The 22,217-nt window shown below is 36.9% G+C and overlaps 1 protein-coding gene across 3 annotated transcripts in view; it reads left to right on the top strand.

The window, feature by feature from the left end:
* Nucleotides 1-22,217, top strand: part of TRAPPC10 (trafficking protein particle complex 10) — a 116,083-nt gene that overhangs the window by 75,447 nt on the left and 18,419 nt on the right. For all 3 annotated transcript variants that reach the window (XM_036744304.1, XM_036744303.1, XM_036744305.1), the window contains 9 exons: nucleotides 4,109-4,249; nucleotides 4,619-4,731; nucleotides 6,767-7,281; nucleotides 9,454-9,595; nucleotides 14,638-14,796; nucleotides 15,747-15,976; nucleotides 17,860-17,960; nucleotides 20,506-20,632; nucleotides 21,955-22,122. In XM_036744304.1, the coding sequence (XP_036600199.1) occupies nucleotides 4,109-4,249; nucleotides 4,619-4,731; nucleotides 6,767-7,281; nucleotides 9,454-9,595; nucleotides 14,638-14,796; nucleotides 15,747-15,976; nucleotides 17,860-17,960; nucleotides 20,506-20,632; nucleotides 21,955-22,122 (1,696 nt within the window). The remainder of the gene's footprint in view (nucleotides 1-4,108; nucleotides 4,250-4,618; nucleotides 4,732-6,766; nucleotides 7,282-9,453; nucleotides 9,596-14,637; nucleotides 14,797-15,746; nucleotides 15,977-17,859; nucleotides 17,961-20,505; nucleotides 20,633-21,954; nucleotides 22,123-22,217) is intronic.

Genomic DNA, 22,217 nt, shown 5'->3' with positions numbered 1-22,217 from the left:
CACCCCAGGCTCTGTCACCGCAGCTCTCTTCCCCCCCCCCCCCCCCCCAAGAACTGCCAACCAAGACTGCAATACAGATCCAAGCAGGGCACAGCAAGAGAATCTGCCTTTGTGCCCACAAGGCGTTCCTTGTACTCCCACTTTGATCCACTGCTAGATTCCTCCCACCATGTGAGCCAAGGACATGGGAAGCAGCCTCAGGAGCTTCCTGGTGCTGCTACCACCACCACTGCTGTACCACTTCCTCCACCCCCAGAGCTGGCAACTGGACCACTCTGAACTCAATCCTGCAGTTTCCCCCAACCTGCTCTTTGGTGTTTGTAGGTTGAGGAGTCTGGTAACTGCCACAGCTCACTGTTTCATGACCCAAGGCCTGTTCTAGCTGACTGACTCAGGGTCTGGTCTGTCCCAGCGTGGCCCACTCTGAGCTGCCCTCTGCTCTCAGCACCACACGATAGACCCTTCCCAGCAACCATCCAGGCTCTCCTGGGCTGGAGACCTCTTTTCCTCTGCTATTTTGTGTTTGGAGGGATTTGGAGGGAAGCTTAAGCAAGTCCCTGCTTTGCAGCTACCATCTTGGCTCTGCCCCCCAATCCAGCCATTTTAACAAAGATTAAAAAAGAGCAAAGCAGCATTCAGCAAAATAACCAATATATTATCCGTTTCTGACAATACATGCAATACTTCACACCTGTAGTCTTCCACTTATGCAAAAAAGAGAGTGGTTACTTACTTTTATTTAACCCCATGTTTGAATGTTTCCTCCTTTCCTTCCACAGAGTCCTCCTCTGACTTTATGTGGTAGACGTGACTCTGGGTTCTCAAAGGTTCTCCCAGACGAGGGTTAACTGACAGGTCTTGTTAAGCTAGAAAGATTTCAGCTGTGGTCCTGAGACAGACTCAGTTTGGTGTCTGTGGTCCAACTAAGTACAAAGAAGCTCATCACCCCTAGCTGATTGATTATTTTGTCATGGCAATGCATGAAACAAGCAAAAAAAATTCAAATCGCTCTCAGTCTTATGCATTTCCATCCCACTTCCATGGTGGCCATAGTAGAATGGATGAAAAGAAGGCAGAGGGTGCTGGCTGCTAAGAATCTCATGGTTTCTAGACAGTCTATAAACATTTACGTTATCAATGAACACTCTGAAGGGAAGTTTTTTTGTCCAGTGATCACCATATTCATTATTCAAAAAAACTGAAATATATCACTATTAATTCTTATGGTGACCGGAAGACAAGGAAGTTGCAGCTAAATGGGAAGATGATTCACAGTTTCTCCTTGATGAGAGAAGCAGAGGAGTTTGTAGAGGGGGGTTCATGATGTATCCAGTAAGAAACATCATTTCATGGGATGCCCAGTAAACTTGCTTTGCAGCATTCATCATGAACATAGGCAAAAAAAGATCCACACAAACTTGGACGGTAGCTTGTGTCCAAACAACCTATCTCAGAGGATAAAATGGCAAATGCTATAAAGAATTATTAATAACATTCTACAAAGCAAGCCAAAGTATTTTTTAATACTTGGTGAATCAGTAACCACCAGGGAGGATGGTGAAGTGTAGTTAGAAAATATGATTTATTTAATACTTGGTGAATCAGTAACCACCAGGGAGGATGGTGAAGTGTAGTTAGAAAATATGATTTAAGTTGAAAAATTAAGAGGCAAAGAAAACTGAAATGTAAAAGGCCACAGGCTTGTAGGCTACTCAGAAACTTGACTTTTTTCAAGACAAGTTGATCATACAAGAAAAACAATTTCTTGGTTTCCTTTAAAATGCCTATTTAGGTAATTTATGCATGCATGAAATGCAAGAGTAATTCTGGCATTTATTCTGTCTTTAAAATAAATTTTTATTGAGATCTTTTTCAAATATTATAATTCCTAGTGTATCTCCCTTACCCACCATCCCCTCAGAGAGTACAATTCCTAGTAGCAATAAGTGGAAGAGAAGAGGAAAAAAAAGCCAATAGAGTAAAACTGGCCAGCATATCAAGAAAGCCTTATAAGATGTCCAGCACAGGTGGATCTTAATGTGAAATAATAAATTCCCTGACATTTGTACTGCATATTTTCACTGGGCTGGAACCAATTACCTTATTTTGCATGTTTATAACTTCAAATAACTCATTCACCCCAGTTCCCTGTTCCAACAAAGAAGCAAAGGAGATACCATCTGATAGTTCTTCTTTTGGGGCTAAACTTTAGTTCATTATAATTTAGCAAAATTCAATTTCAGTTGCCTTGTTCTCGTTATTACTATTTACATTATTATAATCATTGGGCATAGTGTTTTCCTGGTTCTTTTTACTTTACATCAATTCACGTAAATCAATACATGCTTCTCACTGTTCATTATGTTTGTTATTTCTTCTAGCTCATTAATGGTATTCCATTAGATTCATGCATCATGACTTGTTTGCCATTCTCTAATAGATTGACATGTACTTTGTTTTCAGATCTTTATTGCTACAAACAGTGCTACTATAAATATTTTCATATATAGTTTTTCCAAATGTTTTAGTGCAGTTTTAATCTGCTAAAGCTTAAAATTGCACTAAGACATTCGGGATACCTTGCATATAGGTTATTTCTTTTTGTCACTGACTTCCTTGGGATTTAGCCCTAAACTGTATATCCCAGAATCAATCAGTATAGACAGTTTAGTCCAATACCAAAAACATTTACTTTCAGAGCATATGCTACGTAACTGGTATGACCAGAATTTTAGAGCTAGGAAAAGACTAGAAATAGTCTAGTCTCCTTTATTTTATGGTCAAGGAAACTGAGGCTTGGAAATTTTAACGTTCCCAAGGTAACAAAGCTGGTTTGTGTCAGAGGTGGGACTAGGTCCTAGGTCTCCTGACTGTCCTGTCCTGTATTTTGCTGCCTGGATCATGATTGAATAAGTAATTAGTAGAGTCAGGAAGAAGTACCTTTGAAATATTGTTCAAGAACTTAGCTCATATTGAAAGCTCTAGTTGAGAAGAAGAAAATAATTGCATTCCTACTGCATATAGTAAACATTGACTTACTAGTTCCAATTCAGGCTACTGTTGACATAGCAGTATTGATACTTAACACATAGAAAAAGACAAAAGCTAAAGGTGATTTGAGAAACTTTTTCAAAATTACCCAGGTTGAGAATATTTTCTCATTGTTTGATAAAATTACATAACTAAGACTTTGGTACCTGCCAAAAACAGCTAGAAGTATTATGTACTTTAGCTGGGTTTGTTCTTTATTCTTTGAAGTTAGCAGCCACAAAATTTCTATGTTAGAAGTGACCTGAGAGCCTCTCTAGTCTAATTCATAGCACAAACTAGAATCTCATGGCAAGTGGTTACCTGGTCTTGTTTTAAAGACCTCCAGTGAGGGGGAACCAACTCTCTTTCAAGGCTACACATTCTCAACCTCTATAGAAGGCCCAGTGCTACAAAAAAAGCCAAAAACCACTTCACTTCTGGCATACTTTGTAGAGTTTCACTTTAAATTCAGGTTGGTTTTTGATTGAACAGTTTTTTAAGTTGAAATTAAGACTAGGAATGCTGATACTGTGTATGTGTTGACTTCTAATTCCTCACCTCTGTGTGAAAACATTTGGAAATTGTTACTTTGGTATTTGGAAACTACTATTTGCTGAACTTTGTCCCCTTGGTTGCTATTTTCCCCACCTTCACATGAGGGGTCTGTTAGGAATAGTGGAAAGATGACTAAATTAGGAGTAGAAAATCTGTATTATGGGACTGGTTCTACCCCTTTTTAATTTTAGACAAATATTTTAAGTTAATTTAAACAATCTGAGCTTTCCATATCAGTTGAGTCAAGATAATAAGGCCTTATCTATTTCACTGGTTATTGTGGGATAGTGAATGTGAAAACTTTGACAGTTAAAAATTGGCATACAAATGTAAGGTGAATTATTATCATTTTTTAACCCATGATACCCCCACCTTGGATTCTGGGCAAATTAACTATTTGTACATACTGTACCACTTCAATTTAGGGAAGAAGTAAAGAGAAGGGTGTATTTGGAGTGAAAAGGGTAGAGTAGTCTTAAAATTGAGTTTTCAACTATGATTAATTGTTTGTTTGCTTTGCAAGGAGGAAAAAGTCTCCCCAAAAAGCAGAGGTCTACCTTCAAAATGCATTAAAGAATTACGTAGCTGAGGGTTGGGCATTGCCCATCACACATACAAGAAAGCAGTTAGCAGAATGTCAAAAGCATCTTGGACAGATTGAAAAGTATCCTTTAATAAAACTAGTTTGTCAATTTCTAGAGTATAAGATTGTATTTATATAATACACTTGATGCCTTTCTTTTAGAATAATGATGTATACAGGTACTGAATCATTGCTTTTTGGTGATAATGAGACTAACCTGATTATTTTTCTACTGATACTATTTTGGAGGAAATGCTTTTAAATATATCTTTTATTTGAATTTATGCTTTGTTTTTGTTTTTTGTCAAGAATGGGCCTCTTGAAAGAACTTACCTTTGGCTAATCTTTAATAATGCCAGAGCATTAAAAAAAAAACCAGATTTATGCTTTAAAAATATCCTTGAAAATAGCTATGGACTTCTTTCCATTCTCCTTAGCTCTATTTTCCAGCTACCTTCAGACAAGCAGCCTTTTAGCCAGTGACAGTCACTTAACAGAGGATGAACGCAAACATTTTTGCCAAGAAATACTCAACTTTGCCAACCAGCAGAAAGAAAGTCCAGGTAAGGCCAGATTAAATTGTAAAATTCAGCTAGTAATGCATTTTAAAACCTTTTCAAAGGAAAATTACCTCTTCCAAATGAAACCATTTTAGTTAAAGATCTTATTTTTTGAATTTTGATATACATGATAATTTAACCTGTTATTATTTGTTCAGCTCTTATTAGGATAAAATTCTGAGACTACCACAATTTGCTTTGAACTTTTTCTGTTTCTTTTAATGTATGCATTGTGAAGGGGCCCCCTGAACTTGTTTTCTTGAGTTGCCCTATTTTCCAGAGATGAAGCCTCCTTTTGAACTAAATTACCAGTGATCTTTTGCAACTGAATTCTGTTAAACTCTTAGTGCCAAGTCAGCTACAGTCCTGGCTCCAGCCAGCCTAACCCAGACTGATAAACCATTTATGCATTTGGGACCTTTTCAGATAAGCCTTAACATCCTTCCTCCATGATCTGATGTTCCTAAGCCTTCCTGCTCCTTCTCACTCCCCCTCTCCTACTGCTGTCTTCCTCCTGCCTTGTCAATCCCATTCAGGAGGGGATTGCCCTCCGCTTCCCATGAGACCTCCCCTTTTTCCGGTACCCTATAAATATCCAAAGCATTATGTGTAGGACAGGCTTCTTGGTATAAGGAGCTCCCACACACATATTCCTTTGTCTTATAATAATTCACACTACTACCTATATCTTGGGTTTTGGGTGGTTTTTTGTTTTTTGCAAGGCAGTTAGGGTTAAGTGATTTGCCCAAGGGCACTGGCTCATAAGTGTCAAGTGTCTGAGGCTGGATTTGAACTCAGAACCTCCTGATTCCAGTGCTGGTGCTCTATCCTCTGTACCACCTAGCTGCCCCACTACCTGTATCTTATGGAATCATGACTTTTGGTTATCAGCTTCAATGATATGAGCAGAATTAGTTATTGGTTATATTAGCTATACAGTCTGTATGCTCTTTGCTGAATTATAATTCTCTTGCCACAATGCAATTTTGTTCTTCTCAGTTAGGTTGAAGTATTTAGTATATGATAGGAACTGTACAAAGTGCTGGGGATACAAAGAAAGGCAAAGGTCCTTTAGGAGCTCACATTCAAATGTGGGACACAAACATATAAATGACCACGCAGATGTAAGTTACATACAGAGTAGATGGAAGGTGATCTCAAAGGAAATACATTAGTATTGGAGGGACTTGGAAAGGCCTTGTTCAGGAGGAGCTTTTTGAGCTAAGTCTTAAAGGAAGCCAATATGCAAGGGTGAGGCGGGACAGCATGCCAGGCATAGAGAACAGCCAGTGAAATGACATGGAGATGGAGTGTTGGGTGCAAGGAGCAGCAAAGAAGGCTGGTATTGCTAGATCATAGAGCACATGGAAGAGAATTTGGCATAAGGAAACCAGAAGGATGGGAGGAGGCAAGGTGGTAAAGGACTTTAAATATAAAATGCCTTTTTGTCCATTTGATTGGAATTTTCTTCATGAAATCAAGCAGTCATAAAAATGAGACTCAGTGTTTTGAGTGGGAAAAATACTGTGGAGAAGCAGTTTAGCTCCTTGAAACTTGAGGATCACGTAATCATTGCTGAAACCAAGATGGGGCAATCTTTGCTTTCTTAGCTGTGGCAGAAACTTTAGTTTTTCCAGCACTGCCTGAAATCTAGTTGTATGAAAGAGTTTGTTTATGAATGAATTTGAGGGAAAAGGATTGGTTAACCCGTATTTATGTTATATTTGGTAGAGGATAGCTCTGTCTTCCAAGTATATGATCTCAGGTAGTTGATACTATACTTCCATTCAGCTTTGAACAATCAATAAGCATTTATTAAGTACTCAGTGTCTACCAAGAACTTGGATAGGTGCTGGAGATACAAAGACAAAAGCAATACTTTCCTTCATATATTCTGGATTATATGGTTGGGTTGAGATGTAAACTTATTTCGTTGAGAATATTGTTTTGACTTCTGTGGCTCTAACTTCTGACATACAGTACATTATCACTGTCTCTAAAAAAACACATTTTTTTTTTACATATATATAATTTGCAGGTCTCAAAGTAGTTCTGTCTATGCATTCCTTCGCACAACTGAAACATCTCCACTTTGATCCTTCAAATGCTCTTGTCCACGTGGGAGGAACTTTGTCTATTGAGATTACCTTGTTAAGCCAAATGCCTGTCTCAGTCCAAGTAGAGCAGATTGCCATCAGTGTTCACTTCAGCATTGAGAAAAATAGTTACCGTAAGACTGCAGAGTGGCTTACCAAGCACAAGACATCCAATGGCATTATCAGTTTTCCAAATGAGAATTCAAGTGTTCCTTTCTCCAGAAGTAATTCACCTGCACTGGAATTATACGAGATGTATGAGAGGAGCCCCTCAGATAACTCCTTGAATACAACAGGGATCATTTGTAAAAATGTTCACATGCTACTACGACGGCAAGAAAGCAACTCCTCTCTGGAAATTCCTTCAGGTGTGACTCTAGAGGATGGGGCACACATATTAAAACGTAGCAATGTAACTCTGGACCCAGGGGTCAATAAAATAATATTCAGAACTCAGGTATGTTTTAAAATTGGTAAGTTGAATTTCAAACTGTTAATACAAGGCTGCTGAGAGGCAGCATGGCCTGATGGAAAAAGTAGTTCACCTTGGGAATTAGAAAGACCTAGGTTCAATCCTATTTCTAACACACACTGACTGATTCTAGGCAGATTACTTAGCTTCCATTACTTCCGTGCCCTGGGTAACTCTCTGGGATTATACCCTGCAGAGCACATGCTGATCTACATTGGCAGAAGTAGTTTACTCATTGAAAGTTCCCTATACCAAAAACAGATCCAATTAAAAAAATGAAGGGCCAGTGCTGCTGTTATTTTGGTTTTGTCTTTTTAGATCATACTATTGATAACTGGCATTTATCCTAAAAGATTTGTATTTTTTGTTAGCCACATTGGAGATTTTGATAACTGTTTTAGTTATCCATAATATTGGAAAGTAATGCTATATCTGTGCTGTGAGTCAAGAATTATATGGAGACATTTGTGTATATGTGCACATAAATTGTGAGTTTTAGAACTGGATATGACCTCCAAGGTTTAGATTTTAAGTTAGAAGGGATTCTGGAGGCCCATTCCTTTGATTTAAAAGATGGAAAAATGTAGATCCAGGGCTGTCACTTCATAGGTGTCAGGTGTAGAGTCTGAATATTGAAAACCAGTCCTTCAGCTCCAGATCTCATATTCTTGACATTTTGCCATGCAACCACTCAGGACTGCCCAGCCCTGCTTTTGCTGCTCTTTAAGGGGTCTTCCAGTTATCCCAAGAATGTTATTAAATTTTTTTTTAAATTTTCTCTTTTTTTAAATATTTCATATAACACTTAGGTGAAATCCAAAAACAGCATGGTGTTATGTTTTCTAAAAGGGGAAATCAGTGTTTTGCTAACAGTTACCCAAAAAAAACCCACCCAAATTAGTTGTCAGAGAAACCATTCAGAAATCAATCAATCAAAGACCATTTATTGAGCACCTACTAGATGTTAGACACACATGTACTCCTGTGACTCATTTATATATAATTTGCTTCTTTTATGTAGCATATATTCAGTATATATACAATTAGGCTAACTCTCAACAAGACAGGATAAATATTTGTTTTCTCATTTTAAAGTAGGTTTTGAATATTATTACTGAATGTTTCTGTATACTCTCCAAGAACAAATCCATCATGGATTTTCATAAATTAAAAACGTAACTCCTGGAATCTTAAAATCTGAATACGAGTAAAATCTACTCAAGTTACCTTAAACCTAGGGGAGTTCTCAGACACTATGGAGCACTAGAGTTGGAGTCAGAATACTGGGGTTCCAGTTTTGGATCAGCATTGATTAGCCATGTGCTCATATGCATCGTTTAATCTTTTAAGCTACTGAGCCTCAATTTCCTAAACTGTAAAAGGAATTAAAATAATACTTTACAGAGTTGTTTTGAAGGATGCACTTTATAAACTAAAGCAATATCTAAATGCTTGCCACATAAAAGTGATTTTGTTTAAGAGGGCAAATAGGCTGGTAAAGGGGCTGATATCCAAAAATTCTGGCTGTGCCACTTAGTGTGACCTTGGAAATGTCATTTAACCTCTTTGGGACTCAGTTTCCTCATCTATAAAGTAAGAGACTTGGACTCTGGTACCTTATAGCGCATGTATGATCCAATGATTGTTCAAGAAAATAGGAATTACTGGCCTGTAGAAGAGAAGATTTTGCATGAAACATCATTGCCTTCAAGCATTTGGAAGGCTCTCACCTGGGAGAAGGATTATTCTTATTCTACTTGATCCCAAAGGACAGAATCATAAGTAATGAGAAGTTGCAGAGAGGCAGATTGAGGCTCTTTGTAAGGAAAAACGTCCTAATGCCCCAAAGTATATAGGCTGCCTCAGTAAGTGTCCTCTCCCTTTGAGGTCTTTTAAGAAAAGGTTACATGATTATTTAAAAGGTACATTATCCAGAGATTCTTGTTCAGGAACAGGTTGGACTGGATGACCTCTATGGTACCTTCCAACTCAGAATCTGTATGTGTATATGTGTGCATATATACATTCATGAATGCTCGCACGCGCACACACACACACACACACACACACACACACACACACACACACGTATATAAGTTATAAAGGTCATTTAGAAATTGTTACAGCTTCTCAAATCATGCATTATTTCTACTTTAGGCTAAAGAACCTGGAACATATACTCTCAGACAGATGTGTACCTCAGTGGGCCAAGTGCAATTTGTTCTTCCTCATATTTACCCCATAGTACAGTATGATGTCTACTCTCAGGACCCTCAGCTAAAAGTGGAACCATTGACTGGTAAGAATATTTAGATATCTAATCATTTTTAGTATGGTGATGAGGTAAAAGAAGGGAGACAGATTATAGAATAAGCCTAAAATTTGTTTGGTTTTGATCTTTAGTTTCCTGTTTTTTTCTGTTGCCTCTCTGCTTTTGACAATATAGCCAAGCAGTTTGAAGCATGGGTTGACCAGAAAACCTAATGTCTTTCCTATCTTGCTGAACTGCATTTCCTACAAATGTCAGTAATTGATAAAAATTGTATGTATGTGTGCATGATATACATATATGTGCAGTTACTTGCCTACATGTCGATATGCACATTATAACCAAAGTCTATGCTAGTTAATGTCCAGGGGAAGGATAGTAAACAGATTTGTAGATTCTCCTTCTTTACAATGAAAATGCTTAAATTATTTCCTTATCTCCATTAGTGACAGTGTTATAGATATAGCTAGTGCTCTCTAATTGAAATGTAGATATAGGTGTATCTGTGTCACTATAATTGAAAAAATTATATCAACTCACTTAATAGATATTTAAACCAAAAAGAAAAATTATTTGCTTATTTGTTCATTGTCCTTCCCTGGACATTTACTGGCGTTTGACTGGTCTTTAGTGATAAATGGATGGATGGATGGACGGACGGACGTATGGACGTACGTGTGTGTTTATGTATATATACATATATACCTGTGTATTCATACATATATATATATGTATACATGTATACACATATACATATAAAAACTTTGTAAGGAAAAACATCCTAATGCCCCAAAGTATATAGGCTGCTTCAGTAAGTGTCCTCTCCCTTTGAGGTCTTTTAAGAAAAGGCTACATGATTGTTTAAAAGGTACATTATCCAGAGATTCTTGTTCAGGAACAGGTTGGACTGGATGACTTCTATGGTGCCTTCAACTCAGACTCTGTATGTGTATATGTGTGCATATATACATTCATGAATGCATGTGCACACACACACACATATATATAAATTATAGAGGTCATAATTTAGAAATTGTTACAGCTTCTCAAATCATGCATTATTTCTGCTTTAGGCTAAAGAACCTGGAACATATACTCTCAGACAGATGTGTACCTCAGTGGGCCAAGTGCAATTTGTTCTTCCTCATATTTACCCCATAGTACAGTATAATATCTACTCTTAGGACCCTCAGCTAAAAGTGACTTAGTAACACCAACTAATGAAAAATTAGAAAGTTTTCAATTAAAAAAACTAAAATGTCATGGAAATGTAGTCATTTCTCATGAATGGATGTGCCATTTGTTCAAATTTGAATGGATCACTGTAATGCTTCTGTGATCGCATCCATATGACAATATTTCCTTCAGTGATATCGATTATGATCCATCAATACCTTTTCATCCCATTAATCCATTGAAGGAATTACACCCAAAATACTGGGAACCTTCTGTGTCATGTCATTATGTGTGTATTATTGCAGTGTTCAAGCTATTTATTTCTTATGTTTTGTATACCAAACCATCTCCCTTTCTGGTCCTAGTTTATGCTGCTGCTTAAATATGATTTGTCATTGGTAGGATGCTACAACATAATTATTCCTACCATACATCTCTCAATTGCCCTTTGAATAATATGCTATTTTTATTCTTTGGAGATTGTGGTATTCCACAGTTTGTAGCAGTATCATTTACATGATGTCATGCAGATATCATAGGAAAAGTATTGGTGTTAAAAAGATGTGACGTTGTTTCAAGAAGTTTGGTATCATGAACAACACTATACAGCTTGCCAAATGCAATTCAGTCTATTTTGGGGGGCCCCTTTTTAGGAGGGGACCATTTAAAGGGTCCATTAAATTGCATATCCAGAAATTAACTGGATGAAGAATGCCTGCTGTCCAGACTATATTTCTGGATAATTAGGTAAAAGTCTTTTGAATGATTCTGCGTCACATTTAGGATGTTTTGCAGTATTTCAGGGCTTGATGCAATCAGCACAATGTCATCCACAGACAGGACATCTGGAGGACTTCACCACTGAAAATGAACCCCTTTTCCATTTGGATTCCATGCTGGACAATTCTAATTGACAATGAAAAACACCATGGCAAGCATGTTTCTGTCTTTTATGCCTCATTTGATATATTAGTACAGACAATTCTTGCTTTACGTAAATTGACATTATACAAATTTGACTTTACGTAAAGAATTCTGAAAGAAATCTGCATTCAAAAAAAAAAAGTTTACCATACAGTACTGTGCTCTCTTCCCTCCTGCCCCTCAGCTCCGTGCTCCATGTCTTCCCACCCACCCCCTATTCCCACCAAAAAAACAAAACACCTTTAAAAATAAGAAGAAAAGAAAGAAAACCTAATTGAAAGCAGATGATTGGGAGCTCAGTTTGAAACCTTCAGCACTGAGAGAGGGCACCTTTTCCCCATCCATCCACACTTGGGTCCTGTGTGTCTGTCCCTCATCCCTGCCTGTTGCCCATCCTCTCTTGTCTATGTCCTTCTCTAGACCCCATGTGTCTGCCCCTCATATGTTCGTCCTCTTGGTCCTGGTCAGGTCCTCAGGTATTCTTCCTCCTGCTGTTTTTTCTTTATCTTGAGCCCCTACGTATCCTTGAACCATGTGCCAGCCCCCTTCTTCCACAGATACACAAGCCCCCTTTTTGCTTCCCTCCCTCCCTTCCCCATGTCCTCTAGCAAATTCACATTACATAAAAATTGCTTTGCGTAGAGGCCTGTGGAACTGCCCACTTACGTAAAACAAGAATTGCCTATAATCACGAGAGCTTTTGAACAAAGTTTCCACTATTGTTGCGTTTACTAAGGACTCTCATAATGATTTTAACATGTACATAAGGGTTCCCTTGTTATAGAAGAGCCTTTAGGCTGCATTTTGTTTTAAGTCAGATGCTTTTTTATAGATGATTGATAAGCATAGTGGGATTTTTTTATTCTCTTCATTTTAAATAACTTGTATGACAGTAAAGACATCTGCTATAGAATATTATTTGTAAAAGCCTACATGTTCCTTTCTCATGTTTTCATCAGGGTTAGAGATGGGGACTGATTCTGTGATTTCATTGGCATAGGAAACTCCCTCTACCAATGAAGGTTAGGTTGTACACCTTATGGGCTAATAGAGTTGCCTAATGACTTCACACAGCCAGTATGTGAGAAAGGCAGGACTTTCAAGGTTTTCCATCACTAGAGCCACTTCCCTTTCTACTGTCACACTACATTTCTTCATTAAAGGTTCACAAATATTATGTAAAGTGGACCAAGTATAAATGTGGGTTGGTAATTAATCGATAATTTCCTAATAGTCCTTTTTTTCCTAGTAGTAATACAATAATGATTTTTTTCCCCAGTTGTTTAGTATCTATACCTCTGTCAGGTATCATGAGATTTATCCCTTAAGCCCCTCCACATTGACACCACCAGCACAGACGTCCTCTGTTACTCAGTGTGGTTGCTCTAATTGTCCTTGTTTCTTTTGTCCTCCTCCTTTTAGTTTCACCCTTAAGTACTCCTGAGATAACCTGACTTCAACCTCATGCTAGGCATTCTACAAACTAGTCTTTTCCACTACTGATCAACATTCACATGGGTGGAGAAGAATACATCGTTATTAGTTTACATTTCTTCTTTGTGAATTTCTCTCATTTTAAATATCAAAACTGTTTTTCCTATGTAATTTTCCTAGCCAATTTCCTTTGTAATTTTCTTCCTCCTTTTTCTCTTTTAATCTACAGAAGTCCCTTTAAAACTTTTCAGGAACATCAGTCAGTTTCTCAGCTGACTCCTTTTTTAGGAAACAGTCTTCTTTTCTATACTAAGCAGACCAAGGACTGTATTACAGAAGCAGCAGCCAGCACCAGTTTCAGGGAGAGCTAGTCAGTGTTGTAGTGTTGGACTCAGGAGTTAAGAGGTCTAAGTTCAAGTGTCAGATATGTTACTGAGCAGCTTAGATGGCCTTGTGCATGTTATTACACTTCCTCGGAGCTTTAGTTCCTCATCTGTGAAACAGGAGTTAGATGAGAAGATGTCTAAGGTCCTTTCCAGCTATGATATCTAACCATTCAGAGATCATACCAAGTTGTTAATACAAGCCACTGTTAGTTAAATAGTCCTTCCTTTGCCCCTGCTCAGATGACTTTTACCCCACATTCCACTGAGTGTCTAATACTTTCTCTGAAGTAGAAGCTCCCCAGTGCTATTCTAATCTCAGAGAAAGAACTGACAAATAAACGAGTAGAATAATTTTACATATATTTAACTATTTGTGTCTAGTATAGCCACGGGGGGGGGGGTGGAGAAATATACATGATAACTTTATTACATATTTAAAAGGAATAGCAAGTTGTACATAATAGATTGCAGTTTCATATGCAATCATCTTTTTATTATGTGAAGTTATAGAAATGTTTTACTCCACAAATTAAATGTAAAATAAATTGATTATTAATCCCCCCCCAAAAAAAATTTAATATAAAGCTCTTTCGTAGTAACTCTCTGACCTTTCCCCAAATCTAAGTCTGATACTTGAAATCCTAAATGTAAACACCACTCTTTAGCCACTGTATATTCCCATTCCTTTCCTTTCCTCTCAAACTTTCTCTTTCATAGAAAGTTATTAGCTTACATACAGCAGCAATTTCATCTTCTCAGTTTCCAGCAAAATTCTTACTTCAGAATTTTTCCATTCTAAGTAAAAGGTGGTACCAGCTATGAGATGCTTATATTCATTGACTGCCTGATCCTTCTCCTTTCTCCCCTTCACAGAGCTGTTGGAGGGGAGGGGTGTGGAGAATTATGTGAATAAATGTATTGCTACTTATGAAATTAATTCTTGCTAATTTGCTTATGTTTGATCCAGAAATATAGGCCTTATTTTTCTCTTCAGATCTGTTTTGCATAAAAACTAGTATAGCCAATAATCAGTGTTGTTATCCAGCGTATACCCTTTCATAGAAATTTCATTTTAAAGATACGGCCTTTAGGGACAAATTAAAGTCAAACCAGTACAATAATTGGGTTTTGTTTTGTGTTTTTTTTTTCCAGACAGCCTTTTGGCTGGTATTCCTCAAAAAGTCAAGTTTACCGTCACTACTGGCTATTATACAATAAAAAATGGGGACAGTCTACAGCTTAGCAATGCAGATGCTATGCTTATTCTATTCCATGCAGAAAATAGAGCAATAATCTATTCTAACACCAGAGGTAAGCATTCAACAGCCACAACATAGACCAGCATGTAGTGAAAGGACAGGATTTCTACCTTAAATAAAACAGCACAACTATATTCTGGTTGTTAACCTAGATGTAATATTATTTTATCTTCTCATTCCCATCAAATGATTACAGATTACTATCTTGTACTGCAGAGTTTATAAACCAGATTAACATAGATTATTCTGTGTACTACATTCCATACATAAAAAGGGTACAGTATCTTTTTTTGCTTAGGTAAGCCCAAAAAAAACATACAAAAGGAGTTACAAAACCAACCTTTATAACTAGTGCTGTATATGGACATCTGCTTGCAAAGTAAATATACTCTAGTTATTATATACTTCAAAGGGGATTGACAGGGAAAGAGAGAAACAAAGGCATTAATTTGCTGTTTGCTGGTAGTGTATAATTATGTTGGAGCAGAGCTAGGAAATCACTGCCAGTGCTACTCAGGGACTATGTGGACACCTTAAAAATTCTTTCCTCCACGCTACCTTTCCTTATTAAAGTTGGGAAAACTTGATAATGCCATGTTATAATTGTGTAGCACCTTTAGACTTCGCAGTTCTCTCAGACATTCTCATTTGGTTCTCTTGACTTGATCATGGCATGATGGAAACTGATGCCTAACACAGGGAAACAATGTGCTCCCCTTTTCACAACTAATTACTGCCAAACCCAAACTTGAACCTAGGTCTTCTAGTTTTTTGTCCATGCCAGCTGTTTATTTTTTTTAGTGGTGTTTGCCTTTTGGCTGTCTCATCCTCCTGCCTCCATTTGCAGGTTTCCCTTGATCCTCCCATGCAGACTTGGCCTCCCCTAGAAATAGAGTTTGTCACAAACATGAACTTGTATCCCTGTTGCATTGTCTAATAACATGAGAAGAAGAAATGAAGGCAGAAGAATGATTCTGAAACCGAATTTTGTATCATTTTTAGAAAAATCTTCAGAAGCATCACTCATGATTCAGTCCTCAGAGAAGGTCACCAGTGTCAGTTTGCCGATGGCTCCTGCGTACCACATGATCGAATTTGAATTGGAGGTTCTTTCTTTACCTTCCGCTCCAACAGCTTCAGGGGAGAGTGACAAACTAGGGAATAAAGAACCTCATAGGAAAAATAAAGAGAAACAGAAAGCTGGCAACTGCATGGTTACTCTAGACCAAAAAGTAAGATGTGGGGGTTTTTAACATATATTTTTTATATTTAAACATGTTACAGTCTTGAAAGTATTCAGAATGAAAATGATAGTAACTTCTTACCATTCCCATTAAGCAATTAAATTGCCTAAGTACCCAAAGTCCAAAAGACTATCTCAATAAAAGTCAAAGATGTAGGGGACTTATTGATATCATCATCAAATGAGTTTTTCCTCTTATTTCTGTTACTCTCCAGCCTTTAGTCAAGGGGGTACATGAGAGCCCACTTGCAAAGGAAAAAAAAAAAAGACAAAATGAGCACAAATTTAGGGATGGAAGCAGTTCTACAAGAAATAACAGTTGCATTCTGGGGGTGTTGGTTAGGGAGACAATTTATGCATAACTGGAACTATCACTTTCAAGTAATTTACATGACAGTGACTTTGCTAGTTAGTATATCAAAATGACAGACAGATATTACATGGTATGTTCTAGTTTTAACTACTGAAAACTCAGAAGTTGATGAGAGAATATACATCAGGACGTAATTTTTCCTTGCTACTGGTTAGTAATTTTTTGATCAAGCACATTTTGATCACTGAGTCAGACAACTTAGAGGCAAATCTGGCCTCTGACACTACCTGTGTGACCTTAGGCAAGTCACTTACCCTCCCTGGGCCTCAATTTCTTCATCAGTAAAATGAGAGGGTTGGATTAGATAATGGCCTCTGAGGTCTCTTCCAGCCCTAGATATGTGATCCTGTGTAATTCCTGAAATTGTGAATGATGTTTGATTTAACGTAGAGTCTTCTTAACATAGTCCAAGTTTGAAGTTTCTAGATCTGAGTACATGCCAAATATCATCAATGAGTTCAGCCTATAAGTTAGTGGTAATTCTTAGGGTGTACATGTAAATTTTTTTCTTTCAGTAAGCCCTTTTCTAGGGTATGACTTTTGTCCTAGGATTCATATAAATATGCTATTTGCAGCCAGTGGTTCTTTGGAACAATGCCAACACTGAAATGCAGGCAGCAAAGCAATAGAAGAAAAAGATAAGAATTATGATTTTTTAAAAATATACGTTTTATATACTATTACATTGCATAGATATAATTGTCTCAGACCAAATGTAATCAGCTGAGTAATTTTCTCCCTGAATAGATTTCTATTACTTCAAGGAAATGTGACTAAAGGAGATCTTCCCCTTTTTCATCTCTCTTAGACCTGACCTTCCCCTCGAAAATTAAGATTTCAGCTTATATGTATAGTCTGTTTGCCCCAGAATTCCAAAACAATTAGTAGGTTCAGTCAGTGTGGCTGTTTGTTGTCACATAGACTCAACAGTTGGATGACAGACTAATTTTCAGATTAATTTGGTGTGATTTGGGCCCAGCCTAACAAAATGACTTCTGATTGTCATCTACTGCTTATTTTTTTAAAATTATTTTTGTATTATGTATTCATAAGCAGTGGTTGCTAATAGGCTGCTGTAGTCACCTAATAGTAGTAGCAGCAAGGTCCCTTTCATTGACTGTACATAAACATAAGTTACTGTCCATGCTTACCCTCTCCAGTAGTGACTATAAAAATAAATACTTTCCATGAAACCAAGTATCAAGAACCACTGATCCATATTTTTGTGTAATGGTAAGAGACCTTACTGCTACTTGGTGACTACAACAGATTCTCATTGGTGACGCTTAAAGACTGTTTTGTCAAATTTCATTATGTATTTTACTTGTATATGAATCTGACTGTGGGCTCCCTTTTTTGGTGGCTTTGTTTGCTTGATTTTATCCATCATTCAGAAGGATGATAATTGCCGTCATGAAAACTAAGTGGGGTTGGAGAATAGGGGCGGTGTTTTTTAAAGTCACATGAGTACCATGAATGTAATTTTTTCCCCTTTTTAGGTGTCTATTGATTGTCCATGGTCAATTTACTCCACTATTATTGCATTAACATTCAATATACCTTTTAAGGCCACCCATTCTTTGCTGTCAGCCGGAAAACGGTAATTAAATATTAATGATTTATTTCTTTTCCCAAAATGTCTGACGTGGAGACACTATTTTTCCAAGCGTAACTATAGTGAAGAGGGAGGGGAGGAGTGGGGCCTTATTTTTTTTTCAAATGATCATAAATAAGGAAGAATAACTTTATAGAATCTTAGTCATCTTTGAAACTATTGAGGAAGATACCAGAAGGATATTAGGTTTCATTATGTGCGTAGGAAGTGATTTGGAAAGTAGTTCTTAGCCAGTATTTTTGTTTGTTTCAAAAGGTATTTTGGCTTCTTTGCATTTTAATTTCAACAGTTGCTTGAATTTGGAAGCTTCTAGTATAGATGTTTTTCATTCACAAAATTCCTTCATTTTACCTTATTTCTTGAACAAAAAAAAAAAAATAACTAAATTCCAAAGTAAAATAAAGCTTCCATTAAATCTGAAAAAAAAAATCATAGAGTCAGAGATTTAGGAGTAAAAGGTACCTCAGAGGTCATCTGGTCCAATCCCCTTTTTTTACAAATGAGGAAACTGAGGCCCACAAAGGTAAAGTAACTCACTCATGGTAGTAAATAATTAAACCAGGGGTTTGAACCTTTGTCCCCTGATTCTCAATTCTTTCTTCTACTCCAGCCTTTCCCATCATGACCATCATCTTCTGGACACATTTGTTTTTAAATGTTTCTCTTACATGGTGCTCAGAACTAAACATCATACCATTCTAGATATGTCAAGTGTTTATTTCAGGCAAACTTCCATCATTCAGTTTATAATTCCAAACAATCACCTCCTTATCTTTGTCATATTTTTGCACTTTTTTTGTTCAGTTTTTAGAAAAGTGGTAATGATAGGTGCTCCTACTTCCAAAAAACTCAGGTAAGAGTAATGAACTAGAAAAAAAGACCACAATTCTGTGTGCTCTTCCTGAAAGATTTTATGAAGTGAATGAACTGAGGCTGTTAAAACCATGCCTTATGAACTGATGAAGAGGTCCCAGATCTCTTCAGCTGGCACACTGATCACCTAGAAATCAGGACTGTTCACCTTGTTATATGAGAAGACCAAAAAATTTTTCCCAAATATAAAATCTGTCAAATGAGGCCAATCTATTAACATTTTCTTGTGTTTTTTTTTAATCTTTGTAATACAAATATAAATGACAGTGTTCAAATCTTTGCAATGTATGAGGGCCACAGATGTTCTTTTTAGGCCCACCCAAACATGTACTTTGATTTTACACGAAAGAGAATATACTACACATACCTAGTTACTTGTGGGAACCTGAATTAGAGGAGCTTTTTTGCCCTGTGTTGAACCCTATTATGCTCACTTGAATTGGAGCTTAAAAGGACCCGTAGAGGTCATGGAGCAAACTGAAGGCCAAAAGGTTGGAGTGATTTGTCTAAGGTGTCACACAATTAGTGGTAAAGCCACAGTTCAGATCCAGGTCCTCTAACTCCAAACCCAAGGTTCCTTCTGGTACATCAAACTGCTTCTTATGAAATAGAAACTTTTTTAAAAATCCTCTTCAAAGACCTAGTGAACTAAATTTTTAATTCCATAGAATAGACCTTGATACTAACCATTCTAAAAGAAATATTGAAATTTTTGTTTTATCTTACCTTTCATAGTTCTTGCTTATATATAACTGCCATCACCCTACCTTTCTAGCCTTTTCCCATGTTATTGCCCTCGATATACTCTTAGCCTCCATTCCAACCTAAAATGGGCTACTCTTATCTCCTGCTTTTGTTCAGGTCATTCTCTTTGCCTGTGATGCCCTCTCTCCCTGTCTTCACCTTTTGAATTCTTATTCTTCCTCAAAGCCCAAATCAAATGCAAGTGCCTCCCAGAAGCCTTTCCTAGTCTGCAAATTGAAAATTACTTTCTCTCCCAGACCTCATGTTAGCACTTTGTCTTATAACCCCCTCATTGTAAATATTGTGGATTATAGCTATCTATGTGGGTATTTTAGCCCCACAGTATACTGCAAGCTGTTTGAGATCAGCGCTAGGTTTTAGCTAAACCTTGTATCTCTGCCTGGTGCCTGATAGAGTGCTCTGTAATAAATGTTTTGTTCATTTTGAAAATTAAATTGAAATCTCAGTTCCTCATTAAATCCTTAAAATTTGAAGATTCTGCTTCTGTCTTCTTTCCAGTATAGTTCATTGGAATACTTAATAACACTGACTTGTAAGGGTTTGGTATGAGAATACAGATTGAGTTGGTGTGGTAGAGGAAGCGGGAACATGGGGAAAATATTTTATGTTCTGTTTTAGAAGACACTAAAATAGCTTGTTTAGAAAAGTTGGCTCTTGCTGGCATAGTTCTACATTAGGAATCAACAAAATAAATGCAGATAAGGCTGAATTACATCTTTTTGGCCATTGCTATCTTACCTCAGAGCATTGTGTAAATCCTGTTTAAATACGACGTGTTGTTATTACTTGATCCTTAGATTAATTCCTTTTAGCAAGACAGAAGGAAAGTTTATTAAACTTTGTGGAAATTTTAATTTTCCTTTTTGTTCATTTTTTTCCTTTTCTGTTTCAGGAAATATATTCAAGTTTGTGTCCAGAATTTGTCAGAACTTGACTTCCAGCTATCAGAAAGTAACCTTATAGATACTGGTAATAGCCCAGATCTGCAGCTAGTTCCATTAAACACTAAATGCCAGCAGGTAAAATTTTTCTCAAACTCTGCTTTTGTTTCTCAGCCAAATAACCAGGGTGAAGCTGAAGCGTGTGAAGTGTAGGCGTTGCTCTGCAACCTCGGAAAAGTCATTTAGCCTCTCTGTTTCCTCATCTCTAAACTAGGAATGTTATTTCTACTACCTAGCTTCCAAAACTTTTAAGGAAAGTGCTTTGTCAATTGTAAAGTACTAATTACATTAGCATGAACCACCAGTCTTCTCCTTCTGTGGTGCCCTTGATTAGTAAAGTCCTAGGTTCATGAGAGGCATTCTGTGAATGTTCGCTTTAAAATAACACAAAGGAAGAAAAAATCTTATTATTGAGTAATTAAATAGTCAAACTTACTTCAGCTCTCTGAATTTTACCTAACATGCTATAGCTGCATGGTTGTGTTTTATTTTGTTGCCTTTCTGTATTGCGGATATAGGGAAAGGATGAAAATCATTACCTAGATCTCCTAGTATCAGTTTATATTTATTTGTGCATGAATGCTGTCTACATGGGTGTTTTCATTGCATGTTGTAGTTTGGAATGCCTTTTCTTTCTTCTTGAAAGGTTTGGAGTTAGAATAGCTGTTATAGGAAAAGTGAGGATTCATATATTAGAATAGTTCTGTCAGAAACGTGTATTTGTCCACACTGCCTGGCTTCATTTAACCTTGCTTGTGCTGATCATTTTTCTGTGTTTTTAGAATATACTTGGTATTTGTTTGGTGGGGAAACTGAAAAGCTTTTTATGTCATTTTTTATAAATATATCTTTTTAGCATTTTGAAAAGCTTCTCCCTATTTCTGAACATCAGAATTTGTCATTGTACCCTCTTACCTTTAATTGAGGCTTTATGCAAAGCTATTGTACAATCCTTATATTATTCATTTTTAATTCGATGTTGCATATCAAATAATTGGCATAAATGTAAGCATGTACTTTGTGGCCACTTTTTTAAAAGTCAGCTTTGTTAAGAATGATCATTTTTACCCTGTTGTGGAAGTATACAGTGGGTTGCCACACACTGGTAGATTATCTTTATCTTATTTTTTGTGTGATCCCATGTGCTTTGTGGCTTATGGAATCATAAAAAATTAAACCATTTTTTACCAGTTTGTGCAGTTTTCTGCAGGAAAGCAAAGCCAGGCAGGACCAAAGAACAGCATATACATACAGGTGTATCATAAAAGAGGGCCTTTGTTTAAAGAAAAAACTGTAATATTGCCTATGCATGAAATGAATGTTTAATTTAAACTGGAATGGCTAATTTTGTTATATGATACTTCTGGAACTGTTCATAAAAAATTATCACTTTTTTTCAGCACATCTACAGCAAACAGTCAGTGTTCTTTGTGTGGGAGCTAATGTGGACAAAGGAACTTCCACCTTCTCTGCATTGTCACTTTTCACTTGATTTTTATCCAGCTTCTGAAGACCGATCCATTTCCTTAAAACCATATAGTTATGAGTTCCAAGTGGAAAATTTTTTTGTAGGTATTATATTGATATGTACTTTACTGTGTTTTAAGGAAGATTTTGGGAAGGGATAATATGAATGATGAAATGAAAATATATGAAAAGAAAT

Source organism: Trichosurus vulpecula, chromosome 2, assembly GCF_011100635.1.
Source record: "Trichosurus vulpecula isolate mTriVul1 chromosome 2, mTriVul1.pri, whole genome shotgun sequence".
Taxonomy (NCBI): Eukaryota; Metazoa; Chordata; class Mammalia; order Diprotodontia; family Phalangeridae; genus Trichosurus; species Trichosurus vulpecula.
This window is presented reverse-complemented; position numbering and strand designations above follow the sequence as displayed.